Source organism: Colletotrichum karsti (assembly GCF_011947395.1).
Source record: "Colletotrichum karsti strain CkLH20 chromosome Unknown Scaffold6, whole genome shotgun sequence".
NCBI lineage: Eukaryota > Fungi > Ascomycota > Sordariomycetes > Glomerellales > Glomerellaceae > Colletotrichum > Colletotrichum karsti.
In genome coordinates this window covers 1,410,509-1,430,520 of record NW_024065906.1, presented here as the reverse complement: position 1 = coordinate 1,430,520, position 20,012 = coordinate 1,410,509, and the positions used below count along the sequence as shown (strand labels likewise).

General features: G+C 53.7%; 7 protein-coding genes across 7 annotated transcripts; 4 read left to right on the top strand and 3 right to left on the bottom strand.

The window, feature by feature from the left end:
- Positions 1–249: 249 nt before the first annotated feature.
- CkaCkLH20_02855 (arginine n-methyltransferase) lies at positions 250–1,578 on the top strand (the record flags this gene model as incomplete). Its single annotated transcript, XM_038885574.1, has 2 exons — positions 250–1,492; positions 1,544–1,578. 2 exons carry the CDS (start codon positions 250–252, stop codon positions 1,576–1,578), a joined length of 1,278 nt encoding a protein of 425 aa, XP_038749505.1.
- A 148-nt stretch (positions 1,579–1,726) lies between these two features.
- CkaCkLH20_02854 (hexokinase) lies at positions 1,727–3,398 on the bottom strand (the record flags this gene model as incomplete). The annotated part of the gene is made up of 5 exons (XM_038885573.1): positions 1,727–2,150; positions 2,202–2,656; positions 2,710–3,120; positions 3,175–3,200; positions 3,257–3,398. The coding sequence occupies 5 exons, from the start codon at positions 3,396–3,398 to the stop codon at positions 1,727–1,729; spliced, it is 1,458 nt and encodes a 485-aa protein (XP_038749504.1).
- A 2,853-nt stretch (positions 3,399–6,251) lies between these two features.
- Positions 6,252–7,848, top strand: CkaCkLH20_02853 (oligosaccharyltransferase alpha subunit; the record flags this gene model as incomplete). Its single annotated transcript, XM_038885572.1, has 3 exons — positions 6,252–6,598; positions 6,659–7,513; positions 7,569–7,848. 3 exons carry the CDS (start codon positions 6,252–6,254, stop codon positions 7,846–7,848), a joined length of 1,482 nt encoding a protein of 493 aa, XP_038749503.1.
- A 1,509-nt stretch (positions 7,849–9,357) lies between these two features.
- On the top strand, positions 9,358–9,591 carry CkaCkLH20_02852 (uncharacterized protein; the record flags this gene model as incomplete). The annotated part of the gene is made up of 1 exon (XM_038885571.1): positions 9,358–9,591. One exon carries the CDS (start codon positions 9,358–9,360, stop codon positions 9,589–9,591), a length of 234 nt encoding a protein of 77 aa, XP_038749502.1.
- A 1,653-nt stretch (positions 9,592–11,244) lies between these two features.
- On the top strand, positions 11,245–12,349 carry CkaCkLH20_02851 (sphingolipid long chain base-responsive protein LSP1; the record flags this gene model as incomplete). The annotated part of the gene is made up of 3 exons (XM_038885570.1): positions 11,245–11,321; positions 11,376–11,898; positions 11,948–12,349. The coding sequence occupies 3 exons, from the start codon at positions 11,245–11,247 to the stop codon at positions 12,347–12,349; spliced, it is 1,002 nt and encodes a 333-aa protein (XP_038749501.1).
- Positions 12,350–13,447: 1,098 nt separating this feature from the next.
- CkaCkLH20_02850 (uncharacterized protein) lies at positions 13,448–14,050 on the bottom strand (the record flags this gene model as incomplete). Its single annotated transcript, XM_038885569.1, has 3 exons — positions 13,448–13,492; positions 13,729–13,847; positions 13,927–14,050. 3 exons carry the CDS (start codon positions 14,048–14,050, stop codon positions 13,448–13,450), a joined length of 288 nt encoding a protein of 95 aa, XP_038749500.1.
- A 672-nt stretch (positions 14,051–14,722) lies between these two features.
- CkaCkLH20_02849 (triacylglycerol lipase) lies at positions 14,723–16,778 on the bottom strand (the record flags this gene model as incomplete). The annotated part of the gene is made up of 6 exons (XM_038885568.1): positions 14,723–15,330; positions 15,381–15,798; positions 15,851–16,056; positions 16,171–16,312; positions 16,364–16,540; positions 16,608–16,778. The coding sequence occupies 6 exons, from the start codon at positions 16,776–16,778 to the stop codon at positions 14,723–14,725; spliced, it is 1,722 nt and encodes a 573-aa protein (XP_038749499.1).
- Between the last annotated feature and the right edge of the window lie 3,234 nt (positions 16,779–20,012).

The following is a 20,012-nucleotide window of genomic DNA, read 5'->3' as shown; positions in this document are numbered from 1 at the left end:
GGAAGGATTTTTTTTTTCAGGTGTGGAGGGGTCGGCGGGGTGTCCGCGCCGGAGATGTGAATTATTAGGTTGCGCCGGCACAATATCGAAATTCCTTGCCGCACAACGGTCCGTCTCCCCGGCTCCCCGATCCCGATCGACGCCGTTTGCAGACCCGAAATCCTGCTTTTCGATCCGGAACACCCCCGAGTACGGATTGCACCCTCGAAACGGCCCTCTTCCCCCGGAACCGCCCCTACACTCGCAGTCATGGCGATCGACGACTCGATGCAAGCGCGCATCACCACCGACTGCCCGGAAGAGACCAGGCAAATTCTCCTTCACGCCTGGAGCCATGATACCACCGAGTTGAAGAAGCTGCTCGACGCCCCGGGCAAGGCGAGCACGCAAGACCCCACGACCGGCGAGACTCCCCTGCACGCTGCGATCCGCGCCTGCGGCCAATTCAAGGAGGACGACGATGTCGAGGAGGCCAAGGAGACGGTCGAAGAGCTTTTCCTGAAGGGAGCGATCTGGAACGACGTCGACTCCAACAACGAGACGCCGGGCTGTCTCGCACACCGCCTGGGCCAGACTGAGCTCTACAGGCTCTGCCTAGAGGCCGGCGTGCGCGCCGAGCTGCTCTTCGGCCTCCTGGACGGCTACGAGGAGCTCTCTTCTGGCGACGAGATGGACGAGGACGAGGTCGAGGTCACCAATGGCGAGAACGGCGAGAGCGCTGCCCAAGAAGCGGAAGCATCCGAAGAAGCCCCTGAACTCGTCGCGGTGGCAGAGCCGGAGAAGAAGTTCGTGCCACCCACCGTCGCCGACCCGGACGTCAACTCCGAAGAGTACCTCCGCTCGAACCTGACCTACTCTGAGGGCAAGCTGGTCGACGACGGCGGCAACGGCGTCATGATGGCTTGGGAGACGGAAATCATGCGCAAGAGCGTCGACGCCGTCCTGCCGGGCCTGGCCGTCGGCAAGCGCATCCTCAACGTCGGCTTCGGCATGGGCATCATCGACGCCATGTTCGCCGAGACGCATCCCTCCAGACACCACGTCATCGAGGCGCACCCGGAAGTGCTCGAGCACATCGACAAGCCGGACTCCAAGTTTGGCGCGGCGTGGGAGGCGAGCGGCCCCGAGGAGGGCGCCTACAAGATCCATCGGGGCCGGTGGCAGGACATCGTGCCCAAGCTGCTCGAGCAGGGTGAGATCTACGACGCCATCTACTTCGACACCTTTGGCGAGGACTATGGTCAGTTGAAGATGTTCTTCACCGAGTACATCCCCGGCTTGATGGATGAGGCGGGCCGTTTCAGCTTCTTCAACGGGTTGGGAGCTGATCGCAGGATATGCTACGACGTCTACACCAAGGTCGTGGAGATGCACGCGGCGGACGCGGGCATGGACGTTGAGTGGGACGAGATGGACGTGGATATGAAGGGTCTTGAGGAGGCAGGCAAGGGCGAGTGGGAAGGCGTCAAGCGTCGGTACTGGACTTTGGACAGTAAGTCTTCCATTGATATTGTTTGCGCGCACACACTGACACAGAACGCAGAATACCGGCTGCCGACGTGCACATTCCTGGGTTAACTTCCAGGTAGGGATCCTGATTGTATAAGCTATCTAAAGGGTATGGCGTATCACCACTTGAGCCCATGCAGATAGAGCCGAATCAACACCATCCCTTCTAATCCTGACATTTTTACTGCTTTTGGTCCTCATATCACATCTTGGTTGATTATTTGAAGTTCTCGGGATGCAGGATACCAGCCATGTTGCCCTCCTGGACTCGCTTCAGAGTCAAAGCGGCAATAAGAGCGGCACCAACACCGCTACCATCCTCAGCGGCGAGGATCTCAATGGGGTCCTCCTCCTTGGCGTTCTTCTTAGCGGGCCAGTCAAGAATCTCGCGAAGGGCCTGAGCACCACGAGCCTTGAAGTGGGGGTACTTGTTAAACACGGAGCCGTCGGCACCGACGTGGCAGCTCTCGTAGCCCTTCTTCATGCAAATGGCGGCGACACCGCATGCGGAGAGACGCGCAGCACGAGTGCCGATAAGCTCAGCCAGGCGACGGATGAGCTCCAACTCGGGGCGAGTGGGCTTGAGGTTGAGCTTGGCGATGAACAGATCGTAGGTCTCCTGCAAGTTCTCGAAGGGGTCGCTGTATTCAGTTAGCCTTGCTATCAACCGCATGGTGACATCAACAACTTACTCCTCAACCGCGGACAAGAAGGACGAGTCGAGCGTGTACGCCTTGCGCAACAAAGCGATGTCCTGACCCTCGAAGATGTGGACATTCTTGTTGTCGTGGAGGTCAACCAGGACGAGACGGAAGATCTCGCCGAGGTAGAGGCCGGCAATCATCTTCTCAAAGGCCTGCTGACCGGGGCGAGGGGAGTCCTTGTCGATGATGATATCGTAGGGAGTGCGGGGGAGAACCTTGTGCTCGTTGTCGAAGGCACCCCACTCGCAGTTGATGGCCATAGGAGTGTCGGGAGGCAAGTTCATGTGGGCGAGCTTGGGAATGGAGCCGCAGTTCTCCATGTAGGCAGCGTTGCAGCCGGTGCCGAAGATGCAGCCGATCTTCATCTTGGTATCAGTGTAAGCCGAGGCGATCAGAGTTCCGGTGGTGTCGTTGATCAAAGCCGTCAGCTTGATGGGGACGCCCTATGAAGATGTCAGCTCTCAGCTGGGAATATCAGAGTCTTCAGCTTGCTTACTCTCTTGTCCAGGGCAGTCTCGAGGAAGGGGACGACGTTGTGGCCCTCGACTCCAGAGATGTCGAAGCCCTTGGTCCATCGCTGCAGAATACCCTCATCGATGTAGTTCTGAGTAGCAGGGTAGGAGAAGGTGAAACCGAGGGGAATCTTCTCGGACTTGGGGTGGTCGGGGTGGTGAGTCTCGATGAACTGAGCCAAGCAGTCGGCGATGTATTCCCAGAGCTCATCGGACTGTCCAGTCTTAAGCTCCTCGGGCATGCGGTACTTGGACTGAATGATGTCGAACTCAGACTTCTGGTCCGTCAGGGTGATCTCGCAGACACGGAGGTTAGTGCCTCCCATATCCAATGCGAGGAAGGTTCCAGTCTCGTAGCCATCGGGGAAAGACATGACCCAGGTCGGGTTCATGGGCTGGTAATGAGGTTAGACAACAGCAAGCGACTAAATTCTGAGCGTTAGACTCACGATGCTACCGCCCTCAACACTCAGACCTGCACTATTGTTAGCTGCTGTTTTGATGTTGACCTGCAATACGCGTAAGACTTACCCTTGTCAAGCTCAGAGATGAAGTGCTTGCTGATGGCCTTGAGCTTCTCAGTGGGAACAGTGAATTGCTGCTCCAACTTCTTCACCTCCTGGAGAAGGTCCTTGGGCACATCGGCCATCGAACCTGTAATTTTCATAACCATGGTTAGTAATGCCTCTGAGAATGGAAATTTTGACAAGTGACAAGAGTAGCTTGCTTTTCCGTGAAGGAGTGAAGAAATCCGTGTGGTGATAAGAGCGCTCCCTTGTGTGGGGCGCGATTGCCTTGTCCACCATGACCATGATGAAAGGATGATGGAGCTGTGCTTGGGAACACTGGTCTCAAGCTATTCGCTTGGTGATCGAGGGTTTGGGTCCTGCTGTGAGGGTATCACCAGCAATCGGGTGTTGGGAGTGCCGCTTTGGTCTGGGAAACAAAGAACAAGCGACAGGCAAGCAGGCAGAAGCGGTCAGGACAAAGACTGCCTAGACACTGAGCAAGCTGAGAGAAACGGCGCTTGCCAGCTTGTTATACAAACGACAGATTTGGCAAAAGAAGAAAGCTGGGGAGAAGGTGGGGGAATGTCTAATAAGTGAGACCATGTCTTCCAACTCAACACTAGACTTGTACGCTTTTCCCAATGAGATGGAGATAGCTTGAAAAGCTACCCCTTCGGCTTGGGGTATCTCCGTTGGAGCTGCCCAGCAAAAAGCCCAGCCCTGTGGCGCGCCATAGATCCCGACGCGGAAGCCACGAGAAACGTCAAAATACCAGCTAGGGATGGTGATGGAGGTGTGTGCAGGACTGGGATAGGATGATGAGGCGTTGAGGAGGACAGGAGGGTGTGACGGCTGCATGGTTTGCGGCGCGGCGTAAGAGCTGTACACCTGCGAGCACCTCCTGGACTGAGGCATCTCGAGTATTGTCTCAACGACGAATAGAGCCCGAAACATCCCCCTCCATCTCGAATCTTCCAAGGCGCTCCGGGGTAATTGAAGAAAAAAGTGGTGAACTTACCCTTCCTAGAGGGCGGGACCTTGGGACCAAGACCAACCATTTTGACCGAGAGCTCTGGATCGCGGGGTAAAAATGATGAGGGGTCGAATTGAGGCGGTAGGTGGTGAAAAACGGGATGATGCCGTGGCTTTCACAAAGCTTAAATCGGGATTCCGACGATGGCGAAAAAGATAAAAATTCGTCGGTATCGTAGGTGGGCGGTCAAGCGGTTCGTGGTGGTTAGGGATATTGATGGCTGTGACGTTGAGGAAAAGGTAAAGGGACGTGGATCATATGACCGAGAAGGTGGTGAGGTGAGAGGTCGAGGTAGGTAAGGTAGGTAGGCAGAGTGGGCTCCAACCTGTCAGGTCCTGCGCCGATTGGAACCTTGAGCAGACCTCACTCAGCGAGCTGCACCTTTGCTGCACACGTTGTGGCCCCCTTGCCTTGGCTTGAGTCGAATCCTGACCCCCGAGACCGCCAGTCCGAAGTGACCGGCCAGTCGCACCATGGCCAATTGCTATCTCAGACATGGTATTTTTTTTCTTAGCATCTCGTCCCACTGCTCCGCGGATCGCAAGCCGTGAAGCCTCATCCAGTGGTTACTACGAGATTTGCAGCGGCCTTACTCAGCTGGGATGCGCCCAGGAAAGCCATGCGTTCATAGCAGGATATACTGCGCAGTGGACCTAGGGTTGACCTGAACCTAATTGTTCGGAGTCTAGGGAGCGGAGAAACTTTTGAATCAATTGTGATGTTACGGAAACCCGCAACACCTATTTGAGTTGAGGATTTCCCCGATACATGACAAGTATGCGTAGAATAAGAGACCGCCTATTTTGACTGTGTCGCGCTGGCTATATTGACTGTGGTCCGTGCGCGGGAAAAGTTCTAAGTTTTATATCTAAGGTTTTAAGTATTATACTTAAGAAATAAAATATTTAAAAAAATATAAGTAAATAACTTAATATACTATATATATATAAATATTTTTAATATATTTTATATACTTTATAATAGCTTAGTTATTAACTTATTATATAATAATATAAATAAAATAAAATAACTATAAACTATATAAACTATATTAAATATATATATATAATAAATATTATAAATATAGTAGTTAATATAATCTAGAAAATAAATATTATATTTAAAAAAGTATATAAATAGCTTTAATTAAATAATAAGATATTAAATCTTATTTAAATAATATTATAATAAATTTATTTATAATTATAAATAGTATAATATAAAATTATATTACTTAAGTTATTAATTTAAATATAATTTTATACTTATTTTATATTTAATAATATTATAGTTAGAAGTTTAAGTACTTAAAATTTATATATAGCGCACGGACCACAGTCAATGCAGCCAGCGCGACACAGTCAAAATAGGCGGTCTCTAGAATAAACCACTCCACGGCTATCTGTTAGGTACACAGCATACCTACCCCAAGGTCTGGAGCTCTCGGTGTGCTATTTGGAGTTAATGAAAGAGACCTGGAACTTGCAGCTTACGAGAAAGCTGCATGCCCCACCAATACCCGAAGCCAATCGTCATTGCACAGAGCTCAATTGAGACGACCTGATGGCTGAGGTAAGCATGTAGAACAGCATCCGTGTGGCTGAACTGCCCTCTAGCCTCAGGTCAATCCGTTCCGCCGGTCTACGGGGATCCACGGACGTCCACGCGGCCTCTCCCCGCGGAAGGCTTAGCTCAGCGTTGAGCGACCGGTGGCACCTGCCAATCCCGAGGCAGGCGGTGCCGCTCTTATCCGGACTTATGCTGACCCGACCCGGCGGTTCCCAGCTGCGCATGGTCCGTGCATGTCGTCAAGCAACGTATCCGTAAGCTTTTTGGCTGGGGGTAGCTGTCTCAGGAGCCAGATCATCAATTCGGCAATGGAGTGAAAGCCCCAATTGCGCCTCAACAACCGCCTTTCTCCATCTTTGATTCTCACTGCCGGGAGCGCTCTGTCAATGAGCATTTCCCTTGAATTTCCCACATCATGAGAGCCTTCGCCATCGCCGCTGGGCTTCTGAGCCTGCTCTCCCCGGTTGTCGCAAGCTCCGCCGCGGCAGACAAGGTATCGGAAGTCAAGCAGCCAGCCGCCTTCAAGCCGCCTCAGGTCTTCAAGAACGCCAACCTCGTACACATCATCTCCCTCGAGAAGAACTACGTCAAGGAGTCAATCAATGTCCTTATCGAGAACATTGACAAGACCCCTCAAGATGAATACTACCTGCCCTTCACCCCCGACCAGATGTCGCGCATTGGAGCCTTCGAGGCCAAGGACAGGAAGAACCCCGAAGCTGGCCCTTTTGCTGCTGACGCCGTCGAGTACGATCCTTTGAGGTTGGTGCATGCCAGATGTTAAGGAATTCCCGCCATTGTATGGTGCTAACGGCCTAGCAGCGAGATCCAGTACTACAAGATCAAGCTCCCCGCGCCCTTGAAGGCTGGCGGCCAGCAGACCCTCAGCATCTCCTACTACCTCCTCAGAGCTTACAAGCCCCTCCCCGCCGCGATTGCCCAGGAAGAGAACCAATTCCTTGCATACGACTTCTCCGTGTACGCTCCTTCCGCCTACGTCACCTCGAAGCAGAAGACCGAGCTCAAGTCTCACTCGTCCAACATCCCCGACTACACCAAGCTCCCTGGCAGCGGTGATGTGAAGGAGTTCCCTCAGAAGGCAGGCTCGAAGCTCACCTACGGCCCCTTCGACGAGAAGCCCGCCGGCGCCGTTTCCCCCGCTCAGGTGCGATTCGAGTTCACCAAGCCCGTGACCCACGTCGCCACGCTCGACCGCGATATCGAGGTTAGCCACTGGGGAGGAAACGTCGCGTTCGAGGAGAAGTACGAGCTCTACCACCGCGGTGCGAACCTGTCCAAGCTCTTCAACCGTGTCAAGTGGCAGCAGTCGCAATACTACAACCCCAACACCTACGCTCTCAAGGAGCTGCGGTTCCCCCTGAAGGTTGGTAGTGCCGACGCCTACTTCACCGACGCTATCGGCAACGTTTCTACCTCGAGGTTCCGCAGCAACAAGCGCGAGGCTCTCTTGGAGATCAAGCCCCGTTACCCCGTCTTTGGCGGCTGGAAGTACCCCTTCACTATTGGCTGGAACTCGGATGCCAGCAACTTTGTCCGCACCGTCGACAGCTCTGGCAAGTACGTCTTGAAGGTGCCTTTCCTCGAGGGACCCAAGCAGCCCGAGGGTGTTGAGTACGGACAAGTCAACCTGCGCATCCTCTTGCCCGAGGGAGCAACGTAAGTTACACTCGTCTGCTAGATTCGTCTACAATCATCTCTAACGTGTCTTTAGGAACGTCAAGTTCTACACCAGCGTCCCCCAGACAGCCATCACCGATTCGGCTGTGGGCACCCACAAAACCTACCTCGACACCATCGGACGCACCTCCGTCGTCATCAAGGCGCACAACCTTGTTGACGAGCTCAGGGACCGCGAAGTTGTCGTAACATACGACTACTCGGTCGCTTCCGCGCTGCGCAAGCCTCTCATTGTCTTCGCCAGCATGGTCTTTGTCTTTGTTGCGGCGTGGGTTGTTGGAGGACTGAACCCGACGATCGCCAAGAAGAAATAGAGCGGACTCTAGAATTTGGAAGCGGCTTTTTCCTAGCATTGTACATGTAACATCAGGCGGGCATCTAAAAGCACGACGGAACGGATGGCTTTAGAGAATCATGATTGGACTGGCAAACTGATCTTCATGCGGATAAACCGTTGTCCCTTTTGCACTTTTCTGTTGGATGATGCTCATGATCCTGATGGGTAGGGGCTCAGGCCTACAAAATTACCCGTCGCTACGTCTGTCGGGGAGGGCTTCGAGAAGCCATCCCTGCTGCGACTCCTACAAGCCGCCGGAGAGATGCAGGCTGACGTCGCGGGCTGATCGAGGTGTGTGCGCGGTGAGGATGAAGTGTGAGTGGACCTGACGGGAGATCAGATCTGATGTACTCTATTAGCGATAGACAGAGAGGTCATCAATTAGACAGTCTCAAGAGTCGGGGACTCCCAGCCTGGTGCTTGCTGATTTCCTGTGTGCAATCTAGTTGTGAATTTCTTGCTTCTGCCTGCATGATAAGCTTGTAAACGACTGTAACTGTACCGGCCATTGCTACCGTTTCTTCGCCATCCCGTATTCTCTCAACGACCACTGCCCCAGCTGAGAACGTCGGGCTTTTAGAAGAAGCTTTCGTTTGAGGCCCTACACGATGCGCGACTCAAGTTCTGACTATCTACAAATTTGGCTTCGTCTTTAAAACAGAATCCAACTTCTGACCCTGAGCTCGATTTCGCAGGACGTCTCACGCGGATCAAACCCAGGTGGGGAGACCCTGGCTTTCGTAAAGCGGTCTGGACTTCTGGTGGGTGAGGCGGCGCCGTCACTAAAAGCAAGGATGGCAGACCCAGCGATGACCACCCCGCCGCAGCGCCGTCGATTGGAGCAAGGGTCGGAACCAGGGCAGCTTCGCCCACGAACCTGGAAGCAGTGATGCTGAGCCACTTATCCAACTACTGCAGGATAATACGTAAGGTGAAGCCTCGAGAAGGCCAGCCAACCAAGGCAATCCTTACGTTTGACGCAGGGTTTTCGGTGAGGGCCGTCGTCGCTTCGCTTTTTTTTTGGGTTCCCGGGCCCGTCTGATGAAATCGCTGCGAGGAGGAGGGGTGGGCGGACGGCAGACATCCATCCATCCCACTTGGGACGGATGACTGACTTGCTTCGCCTTGGCCCTGAGTCCCCTGACATAGTTGATGTACTAAGCCTTTGAACAACTGAGAAAGGATGGGGAATTGTTCACGCCAGATCTGCCTATGCGAGTTGGTTGGGAAATCATAAAAAGGCAGCCTGTCGCCCACACCCCGTTCCAGTCTGGCGCGTCGTATAGCCTGACACTTAACGCAGAAGAACATTCGCTGAATCTTCTACCCGCATCTATCGTCTACTACTCCGCCGGCCTCACATCTAACTGGCCAACATATTCCTATCAACTACACCCACGCTCTAAGCTTCAGAGTACTGGACATCGAGCAACTCACACGAGTAAACAACCGAACCAACCTACCTTTCAGCTAAAATAACGTCGAAATGTGCTTCGGAACCGGCGGCCGCAAACACTACTACCACGAGGAGGTCATCCCCGCGAGGCACCACCACCACCACCACGGCCATCACCACCACGGTCACCATCATCACCACGGCCACCACCACTCCCCGCGCGCGAGCTACACCAGCGTGAGGCGGTCGTACGTCGCCAGCAGCCCGCGAGTCAGCTACGTCGAGCCCGTGGTCTACGAGCGTACGAGCCGCACGTACCGCTGAGTGTGGTTTCGACAGACTTCAGCCTTCAGCCCTGAAAACATAAAAAGAGCTAGCGGTCCCGCGGGAAAGCGGGAGAGCTCAACCTTGTTTCCTTTGGCCATGATTAGACGAGCAGCGGCATTGTTTCGAATGACACGAGTCGGTGGGAAGATGGGACGAGCATCTCGCAAGACACATGCTGTCGTGGATTTGCATGTGGATAACGCTTTGTTGCTTACGCTGCAGGGTTGTTTGGGCAATCGAGCCTGGACAGGTCGGTTTGTCCATCACCCGTCGGTAGTTATCCTCGTGTAGTTGTTCAACCAGAGTCAACTTCAGCGACAGGACACATGGCACTGACAGCGACGGCGTCGGCTTGTTAGAGGGAGAAAAGATAGGCGCACGGCTTTACGAAGACTTGACGAGGTTATGCAGGCGTCCGATAGCATGCGAAGACTAGCACGGAGTTTGTACTATAATTTTGGGTCGGCACGATTGTCACGAAATATGATGTTTCCAACTAATAATGAATCCTGTTTTGTTCCTCTAACAATCTCGTGTCTTTTCCAATCTCTTCACGATGATGCATGAATTCGTCTAGATGCAAAACGAGCGTAACAAGCCGCCTCACCTGTGTCTGCGCGGGAAACCCGCACGCCCAAAAAGTCAAAAGCATCTCGAGCAAATCCAAGCTTCTTCCAGCTGGCTGGCAACCCCGGCAAGCGGAAGCTGATCGGAGTGGAAAGCCGTGATCGTGGAGTGATCACTCCGGGCGAGGGCGGCCTGGAGTTGGAGAAGTGGAGGAGGTGATTTTTGGAGGGGCAGGGAAGGACCCTTTTTCCCGAGGTGTGGCCCTGGGGGTCCCCCGTCGCTGCCATGACATCATAGCGCGACCCCTCCAACCCCCGTCGTCATCCTTCGCATCATCATCACCACACCTCTGGGCATGTTACGTTGGGGAAGGTGAAGAATTTGCACAAGACAGACCGGTGCGCTCGGCCTGCCTCATTAGCGACCTGTAAATCGGACAGCATCTCGTTGCTGTCTTCTACCGTACAACAACTACTAATCAGTATGGAGCAAACGTCTAGCCAGCGCAACGGTGTAAATGTGTTGGACGTCTTCGTGGCCGGCCGATCCCAACATGGCTAGAGCTTGAGCTAAAGCTTGAGCTACCTGGTCTCCGGCTCCCTTCTGATGTGGAATGCCACCTGCCAGATGCAAGATTATGACATGACTGTCTCACCCGGTGACCTTTTCTTCCCGACTCAACCGCCGAGTCCCCGTTTCCCTTTTTAAAGTCCTCGATAGACCCTTGTCGCATCGCGGCTGTCGCATCTTTCACTGCAACTTGCCTTCCCAGCAACAATCTGTCCGGTCCAATAATTCGAGTACAGGAGGTACATTTACGTCTTGGCTTTGAACTGTCATCCCCGCGTTGAGCCTTCCCCAGCCGTACGTAGACACGCGCATCATACACTGCAAGGACAAGGTTTCTTCCTTCCGATATCGAAAACCACATCGCAGCTCTTGCTTTGCCTGAGCGCCGACGAGTTGGACAGAGAAAGAGCTCTCGGGGGTATCAAAGGATATATCCAGTAATACTTGACCCATCGCCATCATGTAAGTGATTTTATCTTCTTCCTATCATCCGCCCGGACAGACAAGGCCACAATGCGTCGCTTCTTCTCCTCTCACACCAGCGAGGACTCCGACCTCCCCTTCGGAGTGACTGCTGTTACCTACACGCCGTGATCCACAATCATCCATACAATTTGCCAGCTGCGATGCTAATGCTTTGCTAGGAACCGCTCCCTCTCCATCCGTACCAACCACCGCCGTAACGGCTCCCAGAACACCACGAAGCGAACCGGCTTCTCCTTCAACTCCCTGCGAGGCAACATCCAGCCCGAGCTCTCGCGAAAGCTCTACCGCCTAATCAAGAGCGAGAACAACCTCATCACCGCTCACGAGACAGCCGGCCGTGAGCGCGTCTCCATCGCTACCCAGCTCTCCGAATGGGGCGAGCATACCAACGATGAAGCCATTTCCGATGTCTCGGACAAGGTTGGCGTCATCCTCAGCGAGCTTGGTGAGCAGGAGGACCAGTATGCCCATTCACTCGACGATGCCCGTGGCGTCTTGAAGGCCATCCGCAATACCGAGAAGAGCGTCCAGCCCAGCCGCGATGGCAAGGACAAGATCGCAGACGAGATTGCAAAGCTTAAGATGAAGGAGCCGCAGAGTGCTAGGCTTGTCGTTCTGGAGCAGGAGCTTGTCAGAGCTGAGGCGGAGAACTTGGTGGCCGAGGCCCAGCTGACGAATATCGTATGTGTATATGACAGTGCTGTGCTTGGCCTTTACTGACTATTCCCAGACTCGCCAGAAGCTCAAGGAGGCATACGAGGCCGAGTTCACCGCCACTATCGAGCGAGCAGCGAAGCAGATCATCCTTGCTAAGCATGGCCGGCGTCTTCTGCAACTTCTCGACGACACCCCCGTCGTCCCTGGCGACATGCACCCGACGTATCACCACGCTCAACAGGCACGACAGATTCTGAACGATGCAGAGGATGACCTTCGAGACTGGACACCGGAGCAGGATTTCGTCACCACTCAAGTCGGCAGCGACTCGCAATCTAAGGGTAGGGAGACCTTTCACGATGAGGATGCTAAGATCGTCGCCGGTTCGGTACCTGGAGCCAAGCGTAGGAGTGTGGACGGAGCCAGTACCTCTAGCAACGGTACCAAGCAGACTGAGAGCGTAGCTGCCGCATGAGGATGTGGTAAATGAAAACATTGGTATAGGTTTTTCGAATCGAACGCGGAGTCTTGGAAGGACATTGGACTTGGCGTGCTGCTTTTCTGCTTTTTATGTTATACCATCGTTACGGCCTTCCTCCTAATGAGACCACATGATAGTTTGAAGAATAAATCGTTCTTGCTACAGTTTGTCGGCGTCACATACGATATCCTTGCAATACTAGGACTAGTGGTGCTTGTCGTTGCGGCGTTGCTGTTGAATGTGTCGCAGCGCGTGATTAGGGAGACGTGGATATCCGACATGGGGTGAACGGGCTGGCGCTTGACGGCTTCAACAGCATCGCTTCTACGATGGCTTTGTTAAGGAGTTCAAACGTGTCGGCATATTTGCAAGAGAGTGCCCGGTTGGTGTCGTTGAAGGAGCTCTACGGTCAGCTGTCTGACCTCAGTTTCCGGCTCATCTGGTTCCAGAGTGTATAACAAGGGAATCAATACAAGGCTGGCGCTCTGGGTGACAACGAGTACAAGTTTCTGGGCAATAGGAAAGACATTAAGAGAGAGCAATAGCAATGTTTCGGAGCGAGACGGCTAAATGATGGATCGTGTGCAGCTTGGCAACTGCGCTGGCTTCATTGGGGTCATGTCAATCGTTTGCAAGGAAGCACTCCGTACGCCTGTATCGTGTTCGAAATGGCGTTCTTTCTATAGATCTTTAAATTCCATAATCTAGGATATCGTCTCTAAGTTCTAATACACATGAATGTGCCGTCTGAACCAATTCTGAAGACAGCGGTCCATGCCCATTCCGTGTGACTGGCTTTCTGATGTCGACATCCACTGAGGAATCCAGACCGGGAGGTATCGCAAAGCAAAAGCTGTCGCTGATGTGATCATCAAAGTGAAAATGTCCGTCGTTGTATGTGTGGTATAGCCTCCGCTGTCCCGCCCCCCCCCAAAGAACAAACCCAGAACGACCAAAGAAAGACGAGAATATGGCTGCGATGAATGACGAGTCGGGGTATATGTGTGATGAGTGTGGTGTCCCCTCCAAGAGATATACCGTATGTCATGAGTGTCTGGCGTGACGAGGAGACACTTGAGTATGATCGGCGTGCTATTCGTCGGTGAAGAGATGGAATGCGTCAAAGTCGAGCAGTCTCTGGACCCAAGGTCATCCGAAGCCCGCAAGTGCTGTTAGGCTTGAAAAGCAACCAAGAATCGGCATATGGACGCCATCCCCCGTCAATGACAAGTCCCAGACGAAAAGTAGAACACAAAGGCTCTTCCTCATCGATCGCATCACGGCCCAGAGAACATAAACCCCGTACAACAAAAGAGCTACCCCCCTCTCATCAGCCACATTTTCCCCCTTCCAGACCAGGGATGAATACTCACAAAAGCCAAGCTCTTGCTCTTCTCTCCGTTCTCATCGGTGGTGAACCTCTTCCTCCTCCTCCGCCGCCGCTCCTCGTCCTCGTCGATCGCGCCTCGTCGGATATCGGCCATGTCGTTGACTACCGAGCTGTCTGTTTCATCGCGGGACCGTAAGCATCAGTTGAACCACGGTATAATTGGAGAATGACTACTACGTACCATTGAATCTCTGCCCCGAACTCCGCGGCTGGGCGCTGCGCTTGTTCTGCTCGTCCCGCCCGCATAGTGTCGCGCCGTCGAGGGACTTGTCGTCTTTGATGATGTGTGGTGTTGTTGCAGACATGTTTAAAAATCCGTTATTTCCCTTTTCTGTATCAAGATTCGACCGTCACCTTTGACCTCTCGAAGCATCTCTGTCCGAGGGCGGGAATCTCGCGTTTATATGCACCTAACAACAACCACCGATGACATCGTAATTCAGCGAGTCGATGTGGCTGTAAGCCTGCCTCGCTGCAGCCAAGACGGGCACGGGCGAGGCGCGGGGGAGGAGGTCGACATAGCCTCCTCCATACCGTAAGCCGGACAAAAGATCTGTTGGTTGTGTCTTTTGCGAGTTCGATGGAATGTGGTTGGTTGGACGGTCGCTGCGGCGCAGCGCTTGTTGCCCGAGCTATGTGTGTGCCTTGTTAGGAAGTATTTCCTGTGCTGATCAGTTCTTAGGGGGTTTGGGGTGTAAGCCGAGGTGAGGTTGGTTCTCCCAAGGCATTTGAGATGAGATTCCGACTCCGACGACTTCGATTGAGTTTCCGTTCCCGTGTGTAGGATGCGATTAGGAATTTGAACTTTGCTTGTGCTGTATTTCATGCAGTTCGGAGGAAACGGGAAAAAATACATTATGCCGTGATTTAGACGCTGGTATCTATCCAATAAATGCCCATTCTTCTTTCGTATGCACCATAACCCAGTAAAACGCCTCATTACCTTGCCCATCATCGTATCCCGCTCCGGAACGGGCTCACTGCTCCATGATCTCCGAGATGCCCCTCCAAAAGTCGCACCGGTCCTTTTGGCCGTCGTCGACGTTCTCCATGCGGTTGTTGTCGAGCTCGAACACGAATCGCGACTGGTTCTTGGCGCTGCCCCAGGTGTCCCACTCCGGCGCGTTCTCGAGCTTGTGCGCGTTCGGGTTGAGGGCGCGGATGAAGGAGATCCAGTAGTTCATCATGAGGGGCACGATGGGCTTGTTGTACGTCCTGAAGCTGTCGGGGGTCGGGCACGCGTCGATGCCGAAGATGGCGGGGGCCTCGAAGACGTGCGGGACGCCGAGGCCGGAGGCGGTGTTGGTCTCGTCCTGGACGTTGAAGCGGTAGGACCAGGACGAGCTCGTGAGGTTCTCGGCGGCGTAGGCGTTCATGATGTTGTTGGCCGGGCAGATGAAGGTGGTCTCGCCGTAGGCCTGGCTGGTGGAGGGGAACCAGGCGTTGTGGTTCGGTAGTTCGGGGAGCAGGGGATACTTTTCGAGCATGGTGTCGGTTTGGTTCGGGGTGAGTTTCGGATAGTTGTCTATCATGAAGTTGACAAACTCCTCCTGCGTGCCGACGTTGGCCGCGAAGACGGACCCCTCTGCATCCTGATGAGTATCGCGATCTGTGACATGAGGACGTTGGACTCACCATTCGATCCTGTCCCGAAGAGCACGGGGACCTTAATGAACTTTCCCTGATCGTACATCGCGTAGGGATAGTCTTGAATGAGATCGCCATCTATGCAGGGGGTCCAGTAAAAGTGCGGGTTCAGCTGGCGTCCGGGGAATGGCGATCCGGCGTTGGCTTCCTGGATGGTCTTGATGTTCTTGCCCCGCAAACAGCCCATTTGGTCCTTTTCGTCCTTACAGCCGGCATTCTCTGCCGTCTTATTGAATTGATACTCGAGTTCGGGAACGCGCGGTTGGCCGGGAAAGAAGACGGACTCGGCCATGGCTCCGACGAACAGCTTTTCATCTTTCCCGCCGTGAGCTGTGAGATGAAGGGCAACTGAGCCGGCGCCGGCTGAGACGCCGTGGATGACAACGTGATCTGGGTCGCCGCCAAACTGAGAATTTTAGCAAAACCTTCATGAGGTCCAAATTGATCAGCGGCAATACCTTTGAAATATGAGTCTTCACCCATTTCATCATGAGTCGCTGGTCAAGAAGTCCAGCGTTCAGGTCGCCATCCTTTCGCACTCGCTCGCTCGCAAGAAATCCCCATAATCCGACACGGTAGTTGAATCCGACGAAGACAATATTCTTGCCCGAAGCTTCAACCACTTGCGATCCGTTCCAGTTTGGATTAGCATTCGAGGTGTAGCCTGATCTGTGTCAGCGAGGTCCAGTGTATGACCCTTGCGTGAGAACGGGATGAGACAGGGCACTTTGTGGCTTTCCACATCTCAACAGGAACCAAAGCTTGAGGGCACACGAACCTCCACCTTGAATGAACAGCCACACCGGAAGTTTGGAGTCGGGCGTCGTGTTGTTGGGTGACCAGACATTGACATACAAACAGTCCTCGTCTTGTCCTGCCGTGGGGTAGGACGCGTCCGTCGCGAGACAAATCGGACCAAACTGAGCTGCGATCAGCAAAAGCGCACCTCGACAGAAGACCAGCACCCTTACCTCTATCGCATCTGTCGTGCCCTCTTTCGGCTCTGGATCTTGAGGTGCTCGCCATCTTAGATTCCCTATTGGGGGCGCAGCGTAGCGCATCCCCAGGAATTGGTTCACCCCGCTGGGAAGCACATTTCCTGAATAATTCGCATACCCGAGATCAACCGCGACCCTGGGGAGGTTCAGCTGTCGCAGCGTTAGCTTCTACGTTGCGCATGTAGATATTTGGGGAAATAAAAGGGTTCTGTCGAACCTGATCCCGCGCGCCGATGTATTCACGGATATTAAAGTAGAGAACGACAGTCAAGGCAGCTAATAACATGCTGGTGATGGCAAAGGGCACAGAGTGTTTCCTCCAGTCGAGGAGTTTCCTCCTCTCGTCCTGGGCCGGGTTGTCATTTGGGCGAACATGTTTCCAGGTCATATGGTCCAAGAGCTGGTATCCCACGTGAGAGGAGCCGAAGCAGCTAGCAAACCAGCTCATGGAGGGTTTTGGAAGCCGAGCGAGGCGCGGGGTGACGGCGACGGGTAAGAGAGAGCGAGCTGCGAGTGAGAGAGTCTAAGCTAGCGGCGGCGGCATGTCGTTTCCGAGGGGGGATCCGTGCCAGTCTCACAGACTTGCTGCAGCGGCGGGCTGCGACTGCGAGTGAGATTGGCGCGGGAGGGACGCCGAAGATGAGGCCCTGATGGGATGGATTGTTGTACACGAGCCACGGTCGGTAAGTTGTTGAAAGTAAGTGAATGGGTGAGATTTTTGAAGACTCTGGGGAATAAGGACCAAAGGGAAAGAGAAAAAAACAGGGGCCCAAGACTCTGCAGTATCAACAGCAATGATATCTCTGAGAATATCGTGGAGGGTTGAACCTTGGCAAGGCCAAGAGAGGCTTCGTTGACAGAAACGGTACTTGAGCCAGCTGCATACGGGAAGTGGGAATGCAGGTTTACTGGGGTACCTCCTCCTCCTTCTGGCCTCTACAACCATACGGATACCAAACGCCATGCCACGCACTCTTTCTGCGTCCTGCGGAAGTGATAGGGGGCACGGGCTGTGTCAGCGCACTGCCAAGTTGAATCTGCAGTGACGTCGGCCGGGAACATGGTGTCGTTCTCCAACAGGGGGTGATCTGGGTGATCTGGGTCAAATTCGAGTGTCTGGCCTTCGGGAACCTGGCAATTCTGCTGTCTGCCGGGAGCCACTGGAAACACTGGAGCGACAGCCAACAGGATGCTCTAAAGACGCCGGTTTTGGCCCTTTACGGCAATGAGACCGGAGTAATTCACCGAGGCCGGAGCTCATCGTCATCTCTCGGAGTGACTACCCGGTGGTAGCTGTTCATCGAGTGTTGCCAAAGGTTGCTGAACAGAGAGAGAACAGAGTTCAACGCAAAGCTGCACTGGCAACAGAGAGTACCCAGCTGCAGCACGACTCGCATCAGACAGACGGTTCCTTACCCGGCGCGCAGGGTGCTGCCGGCTTGGCGCTTCATCTGATAGATGAGGTTGAGTCTATTGCATTCGAACACGAGCAGCACTGGACGAGCTCCCATCCCTGATTCCTCTTGCGCTGCCAAGGTTCGTGTTGATCGTTATCGCTGCAAACCGGCTGTTATCGCTCTCTGCGTCGGCGTCACTGCTCCTTTCTCTGTAGTATTTGGTTGGGGTAACTATGGGGATCGTTCCGGGGACCGCGGCAAAGGTGAAGCAAGAAACACTGGAGAAGTCTCCAGCCAACATGGAGACGGAGACTGAAGCGAACAGAAATAGAGCCGATGAGACCGATGAGACGCGTCTATCCGTAGTGTATTCGTATTCCGCGTTGCTTCAGCACTGATGCTCACGACTCGGTCCCGAGAATTTGTGGCTTAGATAAGCGGGATCATAGACTGAATGAACGGCTAGTTGCTGAAGGCCGAGGCCAGCTGACTTGTCCCGTGATGCCGCCTTCAAGTCAGCAATCCTCCGCCTCCCACAAAGAAGGGCAACAGCGTCTTACATATTCTCACCTATTGCCTGTGTGTCTTACTGTTGTGCGAGTGAAGAGCATCTTCGAGTGGCGGACTGGCCCGCGCTAGTCACCCACTTTACTCCAGCCCATGGGGCCAAAAATAGCAGCACGATCTCGCCCGGTTGGTGTTTGGCGTCTCGCTGTGGTTGGCGGTTGGTTGTAGCCCAGAACATCACCAAACCACGAAGAAGTGTTGCATGCGGTCGCATGCGGATATCCCGAGTCTCGACAGCGAGCCGCCGGGCTCCGTTGGTGTAGGAGGGGCAACTCGATTTGACAGATTTGACAGAAATCGGCCAAGTCCTGTTGGTCCTGGGCGGTTGGCGGGCGGAGGCGTTGGGATCCAACAGGCCGGGCGAATCACCAGGGCCTGCCGAGAAACACGGCGGGATGTGGAAGACTGCTTGCGATCGCCATTGCCTAGGCTTGCGTTGCGTTGTTTGATGATGAGAGATGTGTTTTTCCATCCTAGGTCTCAATATGATGCAGTTAGGCTCTCTCCCTGCATATCACCGTATGTGGCTCAGGGTCTGTCTGCATGTTTCGATCCTCTCTCTGCCACTTCAAGGTCAAGGCGGCATGTTGCAGAGAGCAGTGGGCAGCCAGGTTACGGCTGTTTCGAGGGGTGCGATTCGGTGGAAGACCAGCCACTGTTTGATCGCATGTCTGAGGTAAACAACCAAGAAACTTATTTGAGAGGGAGAGGAAAACGAAGAAACGAACACCATATCCTGTCCAATGCTCATGAAGCGGACCTGGATGTCTCTCATCATGGTCGAAATCTGGCTTAATAGAGGGGCTATCATGTGAAGACGATCTGCCCAAGGTACGTAAGTAGAGACGGGCTATTGGTGATGGATACCCATCATTCCGTGCTCCAACAGCATACCAGACGGAGATGCCAACCAGTAATAACACCAGGCGGTTATCAATATGGAGTTGTGGGTGTGGTGCCATCCGTGGAGATGTGCGTGATGGTGCTGTTTGTGTGAATTTCCATGTTCCGTCAATTCGATTAGGACGGTGGGAATGTTGAAGTTTTCAAAAAGGGTATGGCACGGATAGATGTTTGACCAATTGACAGACGGCCGATCACGACCACCTGCTAACAGTTGGTACTTCGGCTCTCAGCTCTGCAAGCCATCACTCCTGGTCGAAGATAGGGGTCCCCTGGTTCGCTTGGTGCACTTGGCTGGCGGGTCGGAAGATCTGGGCAGGGTAGACAGCTCACACTATTGGGCGGCTCGGGCAGTCTGGGTATCTTCCGGTAAGCAGTGACGATGTTTTTGCTGGAGACTCGCAGGCAGAGACTTAAGATCCCAACATGGACCTTCAAGTAGCCATTAGCGTCGCTCCGCCACACCTTGCTTGCGTTCGCGCATTGCAGCCGCGAACGAACGAACGAAACGAACGAGCGACCGACCACTGATAGTGGTAGTCACACTCAGTCTTTCAGCCCTTGCCTCGTCTCGTCGTCTAACCTTTTATCGTGGCTTGCATTACCTTACTCTGCTTCTGCTTCTGCATCTTGTTTCTCTTCGTCTCATCCCCGGCCCTAACGACTACAGACGATTTCATCATGACATACTCCGCCCGCCCTTCGCTCTCTTAGCCTTGCGACTCTTGATACCTACCGCGACACGCCATTTGATC